Here is a 19,019-nt window from a genome sequence, read left to right on the forward strand (position 1 = left end):
GAAAAATGTAATGAACTAGAACAAGGGCAAGTGTAGAGTCTTGGATCTGGGCAGGAACAACCCCAGGTTCCAGTGTAAGTTGGGGAACGAGCTGTTGGAGAGCAGTGTAGGGGAAAGGGACCTGGGGGTCCTGGGGACAGCAGGGTGAGCATGAGCCAGCACTGGGCCCTTGTGGCCAGGAAGCCAATGGTACCTGGGGTGGGTTAGAAGGGGGTGGTCAGTAGGTCAGAGAGGTTCTCCTGCCCCTCTGCTCTGCCCTGGGGAGACCACACCTGGAATATTGTGTCCAGTTGTGGCCCCTGAGTTCCAGCAGGACAGGGAACTGCTGGAGAGAGTCCAGCGCAGCCACCAAGATGCTGAAGGGAGTGGAGCATCTCCCGTGTGAGGAAAGGCTGAGGGAGCTGGGGCTCTGGAACTGGACAAGAGGACACTGAGGGTGACTCATTCATGGGGATCAATATGGAAAGGGGGAGTGTCAGGAGGATGGAGCCAGGCTCTTCTCAGTGAGAACCAGTGATAGGACAAGGGGTAATGGGTACAAACTGGAACACAGGAGGTTCCACTTAAATTTGAGAAGAAACATGTTCCTGGTGAGGGTGGCAGAGCCTGGCCCAGGCTGCCCAGGGAGGTTGTGGAGTCTCCTTCTGTGCAGACATTCCAACCCGCCTGGACACCTTCCTGTGTAACCTCATCTGGGTGTTCCTGCTCCATGGGGGGATTGCACTGGATGAGCTTTCCAGGTCCCTTCCAACCCCTGACATTCTGGGATTCTGTGAATATTAATGGTCCTGTGGTGATTTCTTCTCCTTTTTTGGGAATTCAGGCAGAGATAAATGGTATTTAGGGGAAAGGATAACACAGATCGTGGTGAAAGTTGCTGCAGAGAGAAGAAATGTTCCTTTTGCCTCATAAAAAAATGGGGATGTTTTGAAAACCCTCCCTCCGCTGGCAGCTTTTCGCTGCGTTTTTTCACAGCCCGCAGCGTTTTACCGTCTCCGTAAAAGCAGAGAAGCGGGAGGACGCTGGCTGGGTTGGAACGATGCTTTTCATTATTTAGAAATGTCTTTTATTGAGCTGCCCTGCTCCAGATGTGAAGTGGATGGGAGACGATACCGAAGCCAATGGAGAATGGTGATGCTTATCAAGACTGGAGGTTGAGGTTGGATGTGGGGAACAATTTCTTCCCCAAAGGGCTGTGGGGCATTGGAACAGGCTGCCCAGGGCAGTGCTGGAGTCACCATCCCTGGAGGGTTGGACAGACGGACAGGAGGTTCTCAGGACATGGGGCAGGGACAGGGGTGGGGGAACATTTGCACTCAACCTTGATGGGCTTTTCCAACCAAAAGGATTCTATGACTGTGATCCAGCCGTCCTTGGGTTTTTCCTGTGACTCACAGAAGCCTCTCGTCATCCCAAATATTCCCCCATCCTCTCTCGACATTCCGAGCTGATGCTTTAGCCACAGCTTTTCCTTTTTCCCCTCCTCCCCCTGCCCGATGGTTTCCACATGTCCAGAAACATCTGAAAACAATAAACGGCGGCGCTCGGGCTGTTGAGGAACCCGGGTTGTGTCGGTTCGTCTGTTTTCTAACACCCTGAGTCCTGGGCTGGTTGTTCTTATCTGAAGAGCAGGTTTTTGGGGGGAAATTGCTTTGAAATTTGGCAGAATTTGAGTGAAAAAGCCCCAAATTGTTCCCATATCATCCTCCTGTTGCTCCCTGCTCAAATTCTGCTCGTCGCTTGCACACACCGAAGGGTTAATCCGAGGCTGGATAAACACAGACGCGAGGTAATAAATGCACATTTTCGAACCCAAAATGAGCGAGAAAAAAAATCAAGCTTCAAAATTAAGCCGAAGATGCACCGGTTTGTCCGATTAAGGATCGTGTGGTGTCTTTGCTCTGGTTCTTGCTGGTCATCCTGTTCACTCTGAAGCCTACTGATTACTCTAGAGATGCCACGTCACTTCACTACCACTTCTTTTAGGAGAAAGACTTAATCTAAGGCTGGAGGAGGGGGCTTGAGGGCCTGTTTAGGGATCAGGGATGAGGGGACACGGACACAACCAGCCCCCAATGTCACCACACCAAGATATTTGCCCCAGACTCCAATTTCGCGTCTTTGGACTTTATTTTCACTGAATCCAGCCGTACCGCCACTAGCACCCCGTGCCACTGGCAGCCTTGGGGACACACTGTGCCCTGGTGGCTTTGTCACCCATGGGTGCCACGTCCTTGAGCCCACGGTGGCTCAGTCCTGGGGGTCGATGCCGCACGGCCGCCGAAACTCCTGCCCGTGCTCGTGTATCCACTTGTTCGCCACTGGAAGGGACAATGACAAGGACACCGCGTCTGCTCCTGTCTGCCTCGTCACCCCCGCTCAATATCGGTGGCGTTTTTCGCTGTTATCCGCGACTTTTTAGGGGTTTCCTCCCACCCTGTGTCACCCCAGGGTGACACCGCGTCTCACCCCACTTGTCCCCAGCCAGGACGGGGCAGCCGGCGTGCAGGGTGTCCCCGTCACCGTCCCCGTTCCGCCGCAGGTTCCACCAGAAGAGAGCGGCGTTCTGTGGAGCAGAGAGGGGGATTGGAACCCCAAAACAGAGCCTGGAACCCCAGAATTGGGATTTGGGACCCCAAAATAGAGCCAGGAGCCCCGGAACTGGGGTTTGGAACCCCTGAAACAGAACCTGGAGCCCCAGAATTAGGGTTTGGAACCCCAAAATAGAATTGGGAACCAGAGGGTGGGGTTTAGGATCCCCTAAAACAGAGCCCGGAATACCAGAATTGGGGTTTAGTACCCCAAAATAGCACTGGGATCCCCAAGATTTTATTTTTCACACCCTGAAACACAGATGGGAGCTCTAAGATTGGGGTTTGAGACCCCAAAATGGATCAGGGAGCCCCAGGATTAGGGTTTAGCACCCCGAAATAGAGCTGGGAGCCCTGGTTTGGCACCCCTAAAACAGCTGTGACAGGGGTTTGGCACCCCTAAAACAGAGCCAGGAACCCCAGAACTGGGGTTTGGGACCTCAAACCAGATCAGGGAGCCCCAAGGTTAGGGTTTGACACCCCTAAATGGAGATGGGAGCCCAAGGGTTGGCATTCAACACCCCAAAATGGAGATGGGAGCCCCAAGGTTGGGGTTTGACACCCCAAAATGGAGATGGAAGCCCAAGGATTGGGGTTTGACACCCCAAAACAGATCAGGGAGCCACAAGGTTGGGGTTTGGAACCCCAAAATGGAAATAGGAGCCTGGGGTTGGAGTTGGACCTTCATGTTTGGGTTTGACACCCCAAAACAGAGCTGGGAGCCCCAAGGTTGGGGTTTGACACCCCAAAACAGAGCTTGGAGCCCCAGGGTTGTGCTTTGACCTTCACGTTGGGGTTTGACACCCCAAACCAGATCAGGGAGCCGCAAGGTTAGGGTTTGACACCCCTAAATGGAGATGGGAGCCCAAGGGTTGGGCTTTGACACCCCAAAATGGAGATGGGAGCCCCAAGGTTGGGGTTTGAAACCCCTAAATGGAGATGGGAGCCCAGGGTTGGAGTTTGACCTTCACCTTGGGGTTTCACATCCCAAAACAGAGCTGGGAACCCAAAGGTTGGGGTTTGACACCCCAAAAGAGAGCTGGGAGCCCAGGGTTGGGGTTTCACCTTCACATTGGGGTTTCACATCCCAAAACAGAGCTGGGAGCCCCAAGGTTAGGGTTTGACACCCCTAAATGGAGATGGGAACCCGGGGTTGGGGTTTCACCTTCACGTTGGGGTTTGACACCCCAAACCAGATCAGGGAGCCCCAAGGTTAGGGTTTGACACCCCAAAATGGAGATGGGAGCCCAAGGGTTGGCATTCAACACCCCAAAATGGAGATGGGAGCCCCAAGGTTGGGGTTTGACACCCCTAAATGGAGATGGGAGCCCAAGGGTTGGGCTTTGACACCCCAAAATGGAGATGGGAGCCCAGGGTTAGGCTTTGACCTTCACGTTGGGGTTTGACACCCCAAACCAGATCAGGGAGCCCCGGCGTTGGGGTTTGGCATCACCCTGCGAGCAATGGGACGCGACAGACCGGTGTCCCCCAATTCCCCGCGACTCGCGCGGGTCCCCTCACCTTGACCACGGGCACGCTGAGGTTGGCGTGGACGAAGGCGGTGGAGCCACCAGCCCCCACTGCGCTCAGCTGGAAAAGGAGCAAAAAATATGAGCCTTCCCCCCCCCACCTCCCCTGTGATGTGGCTGTTTGCACGGGGAAACTGAGGCACGGAACCTCCCTCGGTCCCCCCATAGCGTTTCCCTCAACGTGGCTCTTAAACATTCCTTTTGTCATTTCAAATATTCAAGTTGTCATTAAACACCCGGCTGTGCTCTGATTTAGGGCTGTCCCCACCCAACTCGAGCCCTGTTCACTCTGAACCCTACTGATGACCACGCAGGTGCAGTCTTTCCATGCCCAGAACTTGGAATTGGGAGGGACGGGACTCACGTAGATCATGAGGGTGGCGATCCTGTTGCCCGACTTCATTCTGTACAGGGGGCTCTTCCTGGACTGCCCCGAGAAGATGAGGAGGTGGTGGGGATGGTCAGACTCGTGGGGACAGTCATGGCTGGGCCTGGAGGCACCTCAGGCCCTACCAGAGCTGCTCCCAGGGAAAATCTCGCCCTCTCCCATCTTTCCTCTCCCTCCTTCCTTTCTTTTCTCCCTCCCTTCCCAGGAATATCCCAGGGGTCACTGTGGGGACCCCACCAGGGACCTTTTCCCCAGGGAACCATCTCAGGAACATCATGGGGACCATCTCCAGGGACATCTGAGGGACCATACTGGGAACCACCCCAGGGGCCCACCTTGACCACCATCCTGGGGATCACCATGGGGACCAGCCCAGGGTCCATCCCCAGGGCCATCTGAGGGACCAGCCCAGGAACCACCCCAGGGACCACCTTGACCACCATCCTGGGGATCATCATGGGGACAACCCCAGGGTCCTCCTCTGGGGACATCTGAGGGACCATCCCAGAGATCACCCCAAAGACCACTCCAGGGTCCACCTCTAGGGACATCTGAGGGAGAGCACCCCAGGGACCACCCCAGGGACCCCACCCTGGGCACCATCCCAGAATCACCATGGGGACCACCCTAGGGACCATCCAGAGACCTTCCCTAAGCAGCCATCCTAGGGTCCACCTCCAGGGACATCTGAGGGATACCACCCCAAAGAGCACCCCAGGGACTCCCCCTGGGCAACATCCCAGGGATCACCACGGGTACCACCCCAGGGACCATCAGGGACCTTCCCCCAGTCAACCATCCCAGGGACCACCCCAGGGTCCATCTTTGGGAACGTCTGAGGGGCCATCCTAGAGATCACCCCAAAGACCACCCCAGGGACCATTTCCAAGAACATCCCAGTGTCCACCCCACAGACCACTCTGGTGGCCATCTCAAAGACCACCCCAGGATCACACCAAGACCACCCCAGGAACCATCCCATGATCACCCCAAGGACCATCCCAAATGGACTGGAGGACCCACCCTGGCCACCACCCCACAACCACCCCAGCAGCTCCCTGACCGTGGCGTGGTCGAAGTGTGGCTCGTAGTGGCCTCCCAACCCGTAGTTGACCACCTGCAGGTACTCGGCGTAGGGTGGGCGCAGGTCCAGGCCGGTGACGGCAGCCATGCGCTTCTCCAACGTCTGCACCACCGGGTGAGCTGTGTCCTTCAGCCACGCGCTGTGGGAGCACACCCACCTTCAGCCCCCCCAAAGCCACCTGTGGCCAGTGGCACTGCTGGGTGTGGAGAACCCAGGTGTCCCCAGCACAGCTTTGTTGGTGGCAATGGGGCCATGGTGGTTCCACTGGTTGGAGAACAAGGGATGGGGTGGTTCCTACCTCTTGCTTATCCGATACTCGGCTTTCTGTTGCTTCTCCCCAGAGGCGACCACGGATCTCTGCAGCTGGAGGACACATGGTGGGGGGGATGTTGCTGCAGATGGGGACCCCCAACACCAAATAGGGACCTCAGTTTGGGTCAAAACTGGGGGGTTATACCAACTGGTGGCCAAAGATCCCCACCCCAAGGTATCCCGCTTGGTTGATGGAAGCAGTTGGAGCCAACACAGTTGGGTGGCACCAAGCCAAGCCTGGCTGGGAGGGGGTGTAGGTGCATGCATGGACTTGATTTCTCCACAAAATCTTTTGGGGGAGCTCATGTGGGCCTAAGCTGGGCTCACCCTCCTCAGGATCTTGCTGCAGAAGGCTTTGGCTAAGCCCTGGCTTAAAACCCCTCCTATCTCTTCATCCTCAGGGTGGTCCATCCTGGACCACCAGCTCTTCATAGAACCATAGAATATTTTGGGTTGGAAGGGACCTTCCCAGCTCCCCCAGTGCCACCCCTGCCATGACAGGGACATCTTCAGCAGCTCAGGTTGCTCAGAGCCCCGTCCAGCCTGGCCTGGGATGTCTCCAGGGATGGTTCATCCACCACCTCTCTGGCCAATCTGGGCCAGGCTCTCACCACCCTCAGTGTAAAACATCTCTTCCTCAAGTCTAGCTCTCAGAACACCTTCCTCCAGGATGGGGACATCCCTGGGGATGGGGACGGCTCACCCAAGGACTTGCCAACCCCTTGATGGTCTCAGCTTCAACATCGCTGATGAAATCATGGTACAGAGCCACGTAGGGTCGGATCTGGACCATCTCCTTCTTGGCAGGCTGGAGCAGGAGATAGGGGCTGCCGTTGGTCTCGTAGGAGCACCCAAGTTGTGGGTGATGCTCCGGGGCCTGCTGAGGAGAGAGGGAGGACCAAGAAGGACATGAGAGGGTGGACAGCGGTGGGGTGGGGGACCATGGCACCCCTACCAGCCCCACCTGCCCCCCCGGGCGCTGGCAAAGCTCCTCGTAGGCGTCGCGGTTCTGTAGGCGGGTGCTGTTGGGGCGTCGCAGGGGTTCCACGCTCGTCACTGTCCCCGTCTCCAGGAGCTTCTCGTACTTGGCTACGTTCCTCACCACCCTTCGGTTACTGGGGTCTGCCAGAGAGGTGATGTCACCCAAAAACACTGTTTACCCATCACCCGCCCCCTTCCCCAGCATCAGGCCCTGGAGAATTAACCCAATGTGGGGGCAAGAAATGGGGTGAAGGAGGCTGGTGATGGGGACACCCCACAAGATCTCCTCTCTTCCTGGTTGCCCCACGTACCATAGTGGAGAAACTCCCTGGAGAGGCTCAAGGCATGGGAGATATTTCCAGCCTGGATGGGGGGAGTAGGGAGACCATGAGCATCCCCCTGCCCACGGTTCAGCTCCACCAGGCACCAGGGTGATGGGGATGGGACTCGATGGGCCATACCATGAAGTAGGAGAAGGCGAGATGGTCCAGAGCATCCTCCAGGCTGCTCCGGTCCTCAGGGTTCCAGCTGCCATAGGAGAGGCGGAAGAGTCCAACGGCCTCCTCCAGCCACGCAATGGAGTGGTAGTAGTCACCCGTGTCATAGGCCACCTGCGAGGGAGCCTGGCCTGCATGCTGTCCCCACCCTGTCCCACCCCATGTCCCACCAAATGCCCACCCCCATCCTCATCATTTTACACTGAGGGTGGTGAGAGCCTGGCCCAGGTTGGCCAGAGAGGTGGTGGATGCCCCATCCCAGGCCAGGCTGGACGGAGCTCTGAGCAACCTGAGCTGCTGAAGATGTCCCTGCTCATGGCAGGGGTGGCACTGGATGACCTTTGTAGGTCCCTTTCAACCCAAACTATTCTATGACTCAATGCTCCTCACCCCATCCTGACCCATCCCCTTCTCATCCCACCCTACCACCATGACCATCTTCATCCCAATTCCACCTCTATCCCTGCCCACCCTGTCCCATCCCACCCCATCCCATCCCATCCCATCCCATCCCATCCCATCCCATCCCATCCCATCCCATCCCATCCCATCCATCATCTCCATGTCATCCCATTCCAATTCCCACACATCCTGTCCCATCACATCCTGTCACTTTCCCATTCCCATCCCCTTTCTCTCCCGTGTCATCCCTATCCTGTCCCATCCCTTCCTGTCCCATCCCCATCCATCCTGCTCCATCCCTATCTCTACCTCCATCATCTCAATCTCCACCTCCACCTCCACCTCCACCTCCATCTCCATCTCCCTCTCCATCTCCATCTCCACCTCCATGTCCATCTCTACCTCCATCTCCACCTCCATCTTCATCTCCATCTCCACCTCTATCAATTCCATCCCTTTTCCATCCCCATCAGCACCTCCACCTCCATCTCACCCCATTCCATCCTATCCAACCCCATTCTACCCAACGCTCTAAACCTCCACCCCAGCTCTGCAGTGACACTCAGAGGACTCTGGCCCAAACTAAACCCTCTATCAAAGCACCCAAATCCCCTCCCCAGGATTTATGGACCCACTTTTCGCACCAAGCTGGGGCCAACCCAATACTCAACTGGCATGCTGGGGCAGGAGGTCTCCCCCAGGCCACCTGCTTGGCTCTTCCCTTCCATGAGTCAGGAAGCAGCAAGAAGCCTTATAATTTGGCTGAGAGCACCATCCTGGGCTGGAAAAGCTTTGTGGTGATCTGATGGGGTTGACTCTGACCTTGCCCACATGGAAGAGGTCATCAGCAGAGAGGGACACGCGCTGGCCGGGGCTGTAGAGGGGTGGGCGGCTGGAGCTGGTGTGTTGGAAGACACCATTGGCCATGCCCTTGACACTGAGTGCATAGACATCCTGCAGCCGCATCAGCGCCCGGGCGGCCCCGTCCAGGTCCTCAGCTCCAGGCAGCTCCTGCTCCACCTCCTTGAAGGCATCATGGAGAGCTGAGGTGGGGTAGAAACATGGAATCATAGAATAGTTTGGGCTGGAAGGGACCTTCAAGGGTCATCTAGTGCAATCCCAAATGGGGGTAATGGGGTGCATGGAGGGGGATTAATGAACTTTTGGGGTGCAGTCACCATTATCAGCTCTTCTCCATCCTCTGGGATCAACATGCTGATCCTCCACCCATTCTTCTGCTCTTGACCCATTCTTCTGCTCTACCACCCATTCTTCTGTTCCACTACCTGTTCTTCTGCTCCATCACCCATTCTTCTTCTCCATCACCCATTCTCCTGTTCCTCCACCCATTCTCCTGCTCTACCACCTGTTCTCCTGCTTCTCCACCCAATCCCAACAACCTCCTGGCTCTCCCCAGGTGACAGAGAGGACACACTGCCATGCATCCCCCCCATACCCTGGGTATTCTCGGTGGCCTCATCACTGTAGATGACATTGGGCCAGTCGGAGTGGAGACGCTTGATGAGGCTGAAGGCCAACAAGGGGTTGTCCACCGAGGCCTCAGGGTCCTGGTGCAGCGCCTGGACCTTCTCATAAAACCTACAAAGCACCCATCGGGTGACACTTTGAGTGATGCTCCTGGGTGGTGACACCACTCGGATGGGGTTTGAGCCCCCCATAGTTGGGCAGCTTTGTCCCAGCATCCACTTTTTGGCCGAGCCAAAGGTAGAGAAGCCTCATCAAAGTTGGTGGAACTCCATCTCTGGTGGGTATGTGGGGATGGCCCATGCCTTGGTGATGCCATGACCCACATCCCAGATCCCCAGTCCAGGGTTGGAATGACCATGTCCCCCTCCTGGGAAACATCTGGGGGCACATGGACAGTGTCTGGGTTCTGCTCTCCACTCACCCACAATATCCAAGACAAAGGTAGAGAAACCCCTCCAAGGCTGGTGGAACCCCATCCCTGGTGGGTACGTGGGGATGGCCTGTGCCTTGAAAATGCTGTGACCCATGTCCCCTCCTGGGACATGACTGGGGTGTGGACAGTGTCTGGGCCATGTTCCCCACTCCTGGCACCCCAGTGTCCACTTTTTGGCCAATCCAAAGGTGCAGAAATCCCATAAAAGTTGGAGAAGCCCCATCAAGGTTGGTGGAACCCCATCCCTGGTGGGTACGTGGGGATGGCATGATCCTTGAGGATGCCGTGACACGTGTCCTACTCCTAGGACAGGGCCTTGTGGGGTATGGACAGTGTGCGTACCATGCTCCCATCCACCCACAATACCCCAGAGTCCACTTTTTGGCTAAGCCAAAGGTAGGGAAACCTCATCAAGGTTGGTGGAATCTCATCCTTGGTAGGTATGTGGGGATGGCATGTGCCTTGAGGATAACACACTCCCCAGCTTAGGGTTTTGGGGACTACATCCCCCTCCTGGGACATGGCTGGGGGGTGTGGACAGTGTCCGGGTCATGCTCCCCATCCACCCACGGTACCCCAAGATTCACATTTTGGCCAAGCCAGAGGTGCAGAAACCCCATCAAAGTTGGAGAAGCTCCATCAAGGTTGGAAGAACCCCATCCCTGGTGGGTACGTGGGGCTGGCCCTGTGCCTTCGGGATGCTGTAACCCACGTCCCTGGTCCCCAGCCCAGGGACATGCCCCACGTCCCTGGTCTCCTACAGTGTCTGGGCTGTGCTCCCCACCCACCCATGATACCCCAGCATCCACTTTTTGGCCAAGCCAGAGGTGCGGAAACCCCGACAAGCCTGGTGGAACCCCATCCCTGGTGAGGATGCCCGTTCCTTGGGGATGCCGTGAGGCACGTCCCCAGCCCAGGGACATGCCCCATGTCCCCGATCCCCTCCTGGGACATGGCGGGGGGTATGGACAGCGTCCAGGCCGTGCTCCCCACCCACCCACGACCTCATATTTAGGAGCACCCCCAAAAACTGAGAGCTGGAGGGAATGGGGGGGGGGTTGATTAACCCCCTCCCTGCCAGGGCAGCACCCACCCTTGGGCCAGGGGGTTGCCTAAAGCGGGTGGGGGGATGCTGGCAGTGCCGGGTGGGTGTCCCCACGCGTGTCCCCGTCCCGGGGGTTGGGGGGGGCGGTACCTGGCGAGGCGGCGCAGGCGGCCGCGCTCCTCCCGCAGGTACCCGCGGAGCCGGCGGAGCAGGCGGCCCTCGGAGCCCAGCGCCCTGCGGACACTCGCCATGGCCGTGTAGGTCTCGGCTGGGCTCGGGGGGGGACACAGCAGCACCAGCAGCACCCCCAGAGCCAGAGCCCCCCATCCAGCCCCCGCATCCAGCCCCCGCATCCAGCCGCTGCCGCCGGGAGAGGCCGGCGGGGGGGGGCGGGGAGGCCCCGCCTTGGGGGTGGGGGGGAGATAAAGGGGGGTCGGCCCCGGATCCGCCACGCTGGCTGGGGTGGGGGGGGCGTGGTGCTGCTGGTCCCCGCGTCCTGCTTGTCCCCATCGCAGCCCGGCTGTCCCCATCCTGTCCCCACCCTCCCTGTCCTCATCCTGCCTGTCCCCCTCTTGGCTGTCCCCGTCCTGTCCCCAACACCCGTGTCCTCATCGCCCTTGGCCCCATCCTGTCCACCCCCATCCCATCCTGTCCCCAACATCCATGTCCTCATCGTCCTTGTCCTTCACCCCCATCCCATCCTGTCCCCAACATCCACGTCCTCATCGCCCTTGGCCCCATCCTGTCCACCCCCCATCCCATCCTGTCCCCAACATCCATGTCCTCATCGCCCTTGGCCCCATCCTGTCCACCCCCATCCCATCCTGTCCCCAACATCCATGTCCTCATCGTCCTTGTCCTTCACCCCCATCCCATCCTGTCCCCAACATCCATGTCCTCATCGCCCTTGGCCCCATCCTGTCTACCCCCATCCCATCCTGTCCCCACCCTCCCTGTCTCCACTCTCCCTGTCCTCATCCTACCAGTCCCCCTCTTGGCTGTCCCTGTCCTGTCCCCAACATCCATGTTCCCATCACCCTTGTCCCCATCCTGTCCTGTCCCAAATACCCATGTCCTCATCGCCCTTGTCCTTCACCCCCCATCCCATCCTGTCCCAAACATATGCATCCCCATCACCCCGTCCCCATCCTGTCCACCCCCCTCCCATCCTGTCCCCACCCTCCCTGTCCCCCTCTTGGCTGTCCCCAACATCCGTGTCCTCATCGCCCTTGTTCCCATCCTGCCCCCACCATCCATGTCCTCATCGCCTTGTCCCCATCCTGTTCACCGCCATCCCATCCTGTCCCCACCCTCCCTGTCCCTAATTCCATGCTGTCCCCCTCCTGCCTGTCCCTATCCTGCCCATCCATCTTGCTTGTTGCTGTCCCCATCTCATCCTGTCCCCATCCCATGCCCTCCTGCCTGTCCCCACCCACCCTGACCTTTTCCTCCTTGTCTCCCTCCTGCCCACCCCCATCCCATCCTGTCCCCCTCTTGGCTGTCCCCATTCTGCCCTGACCTCATCCTGTCTGTTGGTGTCCTCCTGTCTGTCCCCATCCCATCTTGTCCCCATTTTGTTCCCTGTTCCTGTCCCATCCTGCCTGTCCCCATCCCTGGCTTTATCCTGCTTGTCCCTGTCCCCATCCTCCCTGTCCCTAATTCCACGCTGTCCTTCTGCCTGTCCCCACCCTGCCCTGTCCCCATCTTATGTGTCCCCACTCTGTCCGGTAATAATTCTGCCCTGTCCCCATCCCATCCTGTCCCCATCCCATTCTGTCCTGTCCCAGTGGGGTGGGGACAGTGGGTCAGGGATGTCCCACCAGGTGCCCCACCAACACTGTGGCCATTTTCACACCCTGGAAAAAATGCAAGGACATGATGAGCCCATAACATGATCGGTACAAGGACATGTTGGGTGCAAGGACATGTTGGGTGCAAGGACACGATGGGTGCAAGGACATGATGGGCGCAAGGACATGATGGGCGCAAGGACATGATGGGTGCAAGGACATGATAAACCAAGGACATGAGGGGTGCAAGGACATGATGGGTACAAGGACATGACAGGTCCAAGAACATGATGGATGCAAGGACATGACAGCTGCAAGGACATGATGGATGCAAGGACATGATGGATGTAAGGACATTACAGCTGCAAGGACATGATGGATGCAAGGACATGATGGGTACAAGCACACAATGGGTGCAAGGACACAATGAGCCAAGGACATGATGGACACAAGGACATGATGGGTGCAAGGACACAATGAGTCAAGGACATGATGGGTACAACGACATGATGAGCACAAGGACATGATGGGTGCAAGGACACGATGAGTCAAGGACATGATGGGTACAAGGACATGATGAGCACAAGGACATGATGGGTGCAAGGACACGATGGGTACAAGGACATGACGGGTGCAAGGACACAATGAGCCAAAGACATGATGGACACAAGGACATGATAGGTGTAATGACATGATGAACCAAGGAAATGATGGGTGCAAGGACACAATAGGTACGAGGACACAATGGGCGCAAAGACACGATGAGCCAAGGACATGACGGACTCAAGGACATGACAGGTGCAAGGACACAAGGGGTACAGGGCTTGGGGAGGACATTACTCTGAGATCCTTCATGCTTGGGTCGGGGTACCACGTTCCATCACCTAGCTGTGTCTTGTGTCCCTATCACTCAACCATCTCCCATGTCCCCATCACTCAACCATGTCCTTCTTCCCCATCATTCCATGTCCCATGGTGCCTGTCACTCAATCATGTCCCTGTCACTCAACCATGTCCTTTTTCCCCATTATTCCATGGCCCACATCCCCATCACTCAACCATGTCCCTGTCACTCAACCGTGTCCTTTTCTCCCATCACTCCATGTCCTATCACTCGACCATGTCCCATGGTCCCATCAATCATCTGTGCCCCACGTCCCCCCCATCCCATGTCACGTCCCCATCACTCAGCCATGTCCCACATCTCCATCACTCAGCTGTCCTCCATCTCCATCATTACATGTTGCATGTCCCCATCACTGAGCTGTGTCCCACATCTCCATCACTCAGCCATGCCCCAAATCCCCATCACCCCATGTCCCATGTCCCCATCACTGAGCCACATCCCATGTCCCCATCACTGAGCTGTGTCCCACATCTCCATCACTCAGCCATGCCCCAAATCCCCATCACCCCATGTCCCATGTCCCCATCACTGAGCTGTGTCCCACATCTCCATCACTCAGCCATGCCCCAAATCCCCATCACCCCATGTCCCAAGTCCCCATCACTGAGCTGTGTCCCACATCTCCATCACTCAGCCATGCCCCAAATCCCCATCACCCCATGTCCCACGTCCCCATCACTCAGCTACATCCCATGTCCCACTAAACCACTTCTGCTTTGCCCACAAGACCCAGCAGGGACATTTTGGTTGTCCCCAGCGCTACTGGTAAGACGTCCATCCCACGAATGACACCCCCCAAAAACACTCCTGTAACCCCAGGATCTTGAGGGAGGTTTCTTCTCTTCCAGGTGATCAAAATGTCGAGATGGGAGGGAGCGGGAGGTGACGATGCTCCCAATATTGCCTGGATTCCACCCATTTTGGGGACAACTTTATTTGGCAGCCGCACGGGGACGTGTGGTCACTGTCACTCTTGGGATGCCACAACCTGTCCCCTACGGAGCAGAATTAAAAAACCCTCAAGATTCGAGTGATTTTCCCCATGAGAATAAGGGGCAAAACTCGGCCTGAATCCAAAAACAGGATAAAAAAGGGGTAAAAAAGCAGATTCTCTGCCATGTGGCGGGGAGACAGAAATCACTGGTATTTTTAACTAAACCACCACTTTCCGGTACTTTCCCACAGGGGACCGGCTGCTCTCGGTGGCACCTTTTCCTTTTTTGCTGCCACCAATTTTTGGCAAAGCAGTGGAATTTCGGGTGCTGTGTCAGCATATTCTTCACTCTGCCCAGGACACCATCTCTATCTGTTGGGTGATTAAAAAGCAAAGCGCTAATTAGATAAAACCTAAGTGATGCTGAGCCTGTTGCGCATCGCAAAGGCCCCCGGTGAGGTGCGGGCGCCACCGGCTGCTGGTAAATCGGGAGTGACCCCCGTTTAAAATCGGTCCATTTTAAAAAGCTTAGAGGTTCTGCTCGCCCAGGGCGAAGAGGCAGAAGGTGATTTCCTCGCAGGCGCTGCGCTCGCCGCACTCGAACAAGCAGCCGAAATGGCCACCGGGACAGACGGCCAGGTCGGAATAACCCGCCGGCCCCGGGCGCAGCACCCGCAGGCACCTCCATCCCGCCCCGTCCAGCGGCGAGGGGTTGAGATAGACGCCCAAATCGCTGCGGCGGCGCCGGTCGGTGGGATGGGAGTACAGTAACCACGTGGGGGTGTCCCCAGCGGGCGCGGGGAAGCTCACCACGCTGCCCTGGCACCCCCGCGGCGGCTCCCCCAGCTCTTTGCAGCGCGCCGAGCGCCCGAAGCGCGTCCCGCGGTCGGTGCTGAACGCCACGGCCCGGCAGCCCCGCGCCGCCCGGGCGTTGCAGTAGAGCACGGGCCGCCGGGCATCGTCCCGCATTATCTCAGCCACTTGGCACTCGCCCGTTTCGCCGCCGGCCACCAGGTCGCCCTTGTGCCAGCTGCGCCCGCCGTCGTCGCTGTAGAAGACCAGGGCGTGCTGGCGGGTGCAGCACGGCAGCGGCACGGCCCCGCACAAGCGCCGGTGCACGTAGTAGGCGTACGCCGGCACCACCAGGCGCCCCGAGCCCAGCTGGACGCCGTGGCCCGGCCCCACGGCGAAGGTGGCCCAGCGGGCCAGGTCGCCGCCGATGGCTTGGTCCGTCACGTCCCGCAGCGCGGTCCAGGCGCGGCCGCCGTCGGCGCTGCTGGAATAGCAGAGGCGGGCGGCGCTGCAGCCCCGCCAGATTTGGCGCCGCTCCGTCTTGCCCCGCTCCACGCAGATGCAGAAGAGGAAGATGACGCCGCTCGTCGCGTCGTAAAGGGGACAGGGGTTCATGGTGCGGCGGCCGGGCAGCACCAGCGCCGACAGCTCCTCCAGCGGACCCCACTGGCGGCGAGGAGGAGAACGGGCTCAGCAACCAGTGTCATGGAATCATAGAATGGTTCGGGTTGAAGGGACCGTCCCAGCTCCCCCAGTGCCCCCCCTGCCATGAGCAGGGACATCTTCACCAGCTCAGGTTGCTCAGAGCCCCGTCCAGCCTGGCCTGGGATGTCTCCAGGGATGGTTCATCCACCACCTCTCTGGCCAACCTGGGCCAGGCTCTCACCACCCTCAGGGCCAACAATTCCTCATATCCAGCCTGAATCTCCCTCCTTTAGTTTCAAACCATCACCCTTGTCCTATGGCAACAGGCCCTGCTCTAAAGTCTGTCCCCAAAGTCTCTGTGTGTCACCGAACCCCAAACCCCCCAGCATCACTCTCGGGGATGGAGGTCGCAGTTCGTTCCTCCAGCCCAGTTGTATTTTTACCTTGACCGAGGAGCCGTCCCGGCAGCCCCGGCGCAGCACCAGGAACTTGGCGTCCTCGTCCCTGGCCGAGGAGCGTTTCTCGGCAAAGGCCAGGAAGGTGGCGGTGGGGGGCACGTAGAGCAGAGCCGGGATGCGGTAGGTGACCCCATTTTCCTGCCGGAACAGCGTCTCGCGGAGGAAGCAGATCAGAGATCCCGGCGGTAATAGGGATGGGGGGGTCTCTCGGCCATCCCCCCACTGCTGGCAGGGTGGCACGGGCGGAGGGTAAAGGGTTAAATTCTGGTAAAAGAGGGGTGGCCCCATGTCCCCCAGGGTGCAGGTAGGGTGGCCCCATGTCCCCCAGGGTGCGGGTACGGATGGGGACTCACCTTCAGGTAGGGGACAGGCTGGGACATGGTGGCCTTGCTGGGGCCTGAGCGGGGTGGAATGGGGGGGTGGGGGGTGAGAGCGGAACCCCTCACAGGCGTCACCCCACATCCCCCCCCGGGCTGTTCCCAAGGGCTCTGCACTGCCCGGGACCCCCATCTCCCCCCAGCTTTAACACCCCCAGTGTCCCCAGCCCAGAGTCCCCCTGGCCATGCACCCCCATTCCCCATGCACCCCCAATGTCCCCATGCATCCCCCCCATACACCCCCCATGCCCAAATTCCCTCCTGCACTCCTCCCCGTGCACCCCCCACTCCCAGTGCACCCCCCAGGTCCCGATCCCCCCATGCACCCCTATTCTCCATGCACCCCCAATGTCCCCATGCATCCCCCCCATACACCCCCAATGCCCAAATTCCCTCCTGCACTCCTCCCCATGCACCCCCCAGGTCCCGATCCCCCCATGCACCCCTATTCCCCATGCACCCCCAATGCCCAAATCCCCTCCTGCACTCCTCCCCATGCACCCCCCACTCCCAATGCACCCCCCAGGCCCCAATCCCCCCCATGCACCCCCAATGCCCAAATCCCCCCCATGCACCCCCATTCCCCATGCAACCCCCTTCCCCCCTGCAGCCCCCATGGCCTGTACCCCCTCTACACCCTGCAGGCACTGAACCCCCCATTATGCCCGGACCCCCTTGTACCTCCCCCTGCACCCCCATAGTCTGACTCCTCTATGTCCCCCCCCGCAAGCCCCCAGTCTGATTCCCCTACGCTCCTGCATTCACCAACCTCCTCCGTGACCCCCCCATGCCCAAAGCCCCCATCCCCCAGCCCTGCACCCCCATAGCCCCACTCCCTGCATGCACTGACCCCCCCTGTGCCCCAAAACCTCCTACACCCCCCCAACCCGACTCCCTGCACACACTGATGCCCCCATACCCCACCATGCTTGAACCCCCCCTGCACCCCCAAATCCCAACTCCCTGCACACACCAACCCCCCCGTGCCCTCCCATGTCCAAAAACCTCCAGCACCCCCATACCCTGCATACATCGACCCACCCCGCCACCCCAAAAACCCAGACCCCCTTGCACCCCCATAGCCCAATTCCTGGCATGCACCGACTACCCCATACCTCCCCATGCCCAAAAACCTCCTGCACCCCCAAAACCCGACTCCATGCACTCACCAATGCCCCCCCATGCCCTAACCCTCCTTGCACCCCCAAAACCCGACTCCCTGCACACACCGACCCCCCTGTATCCCCCCATGCCCAAAAACCTCCTGTACCCCCAAAACCTGACTCCCTGAACACACCGATGCCCCCCCCATGCCCAACCCCCCCCTGAACCCCCATAACCCAACTCCAGGCACTCACTGACCCCCCCCGTGCCCCAAAAGCTCTTGCACCCCCACAACCCGACTCCCCTACACCCCTGCACGCACCGACCCCCCCCACCACAATCCCTCCTTGCACCCCCATAGTGCAACTCCCTGCACGCACCGACCCCCCCGTGCCCCAAAACCTCCCGCACCCCCATACCCCGAGTACTCACGAACCCCCCCGCGCCCCAAAACCTCCCGCACCCCCATACCCCGAGTACTCACCGACCCCCCCGTGCCCCAAAACCTCCCGCACCCCCATACCCCAAGTACTCACCGACCCCCCCCATGCCCCAAAACCTCCCGCACCCCCATACCCCAACTCCAAGTACTCACTGACCCCCCCGCGCCCCAAAACCTTCCGCACCCCCATACCCCAAGTACTCACCGACCCCCTCCATGCCCCAAAACCTCCCGCACCCCAAGTACTCACCGACCCCCCTGCGCCCCAAAACCTCCCGCACCCCCATACCCCAAGTACTCACCGACCCCCCCGTGCCCCAAAACCTCCCGCACCCCCATACCCCAACTCCAAGTACTCACCGACCCCCCCGCGCCCCAAAACCTCCCGCACCCCCATACCCCGAGTACTCACCGACCCCCCCATGCCCCAAAACCTCCCGCACCCCAAGTACTCACCGACCCCCCCGCGCCCCAAAACCTCCCGCACCCCCATACCCCGAGTACTCACCGACCCCCCGTGCCCCAAAACCTCCCGCACCCCCATACCCCGAGTACTCACCGACCCCCCCGCGCCCCAAAACCTCTTGCACCCCCACAACCCGACTCCCCGCACGCATCGAACCCCCGCCATGCTCAGACCCTCCCGCACCCCCTTCCCCTGACCCCCCCCAATTCCCATCCCTTCCCACCCCGCCCCGTACCCCAATTTCCCCCCGTTTCCCCGCGCACCCCCCGCTCCAGCCGGCTCCGCCGCTCCAGGTCCGCCCCGCTCCGCCCCATCCCGCCCCTTCCTGCGGGGGGGGAGGCGGTTTAACGAGGA

At 59.2% G+C, this 19,019-nt stretch overlaps 2 protein-coding genes across 5 annotated transcripts; both read right to left on the minus strand.

The window, feature by feature from the left end:
* Positions 1 to 2,118: 2,118 nt before the first annotated feature.
* Positions 2,119 to 11,137, minus strand: P4HA3 (prolyl 4-hydroxylase subunit alpha 3). 2 transcript variants are annotated; one of them, XM_082065622.1, is made up of 13 exons: positions 10,901 to 11,137; positions 9,241 to 9,383; positions 8,607 to 8,827; positions 7,347 to 7,496; positions 7,197 to 7,248; positions 6,869 to 7,026; positions 6,608 to 6,781; positions 5,891 to 5,955; positions 5,572 to 5,731; positions 4,485 to 4,547; positions 4,113 to 4,181; positions 2,470 to 2,566; positions 2,119 to 2,321 (listed from the first exon to the last, which is right to left on the minus strand). In XM_082065622.1, exons 1-13 carry the CDS (start codon positions 11,101 to 11,103, stop codon positions 2,251 to 2,253), a joined length of 1,626 nt encoding a protein of 541 aa, XP_081921748.1. In that variant the 5' UTR covers positions 11,104 to 11,137; the 3' UTR covers positions 2,119 to 2,250. The 2 variants fall into 2 exon arrangements, with proteins under 2 accessions (XP_081921748.1, XP_081921747.1); XM_082065621.1 differs by having other exon boundaries at positions 6,608 to 6,784.
* Positions 11,138 to 14,356: 3,219 nt separating this feature from the next.
* NEU3 (neuraminidase 3) lies at positions 14,357 to 18,978 on the minus strand. 3 transcript variants are annotated; one of them, XM_082057454.1, is made up of 4 exons: positions 18,929 to 18,978; positions 16,630 to 16,673; positions 16,262 to 16,501; positions 14,357 to 15,839 (listed from the first exon to the last, which is right to left on the minus strand). In XM_082057454.1, exons 2-4 carry the CDS (start codon positions 16,654 to 16,656, stop codon positions 14,910 to 14,912), a joined length of 1,197 nt encoding a protein of 398 aa, XP_081913580.1. In that variant the 5' UTR covers positions 16,657 to 16,673; positions 18,929 to 18,978; the 3' UTR covers positions 14,357 to 14,909. The 3 variants fall into 3 exon arrangements, with proteins under 3 accessions (XP_081913580.1, XP_081913581.1, XP_081913582.1); XM_082057455.1 differs by having other exon boundaries at positions 16,262 to 16,498; positions 18,929 to 18,973; XM_082057456.1 differs by having other exon boundaries at positions 16,262 to 16,414; positions 18,929 to 18,969.
* Between the last annotated feature and the right edge of the window lie 41 nt (positions 18,979 to 19,019).

The sequence above is a fragment of the Streptopelia decaocto genome (assembly GCF_964273445.1).
Source record: "Streptopelia decaocto genome assembly, chromosome: 1".
Taxonomy (NCBI): domain Eukaryota; kingdom Metazoa; phylum Chordata; class Aves; order Columbiformes; family Columbidae; genus Streptopelia; species Streptopelia decaocto.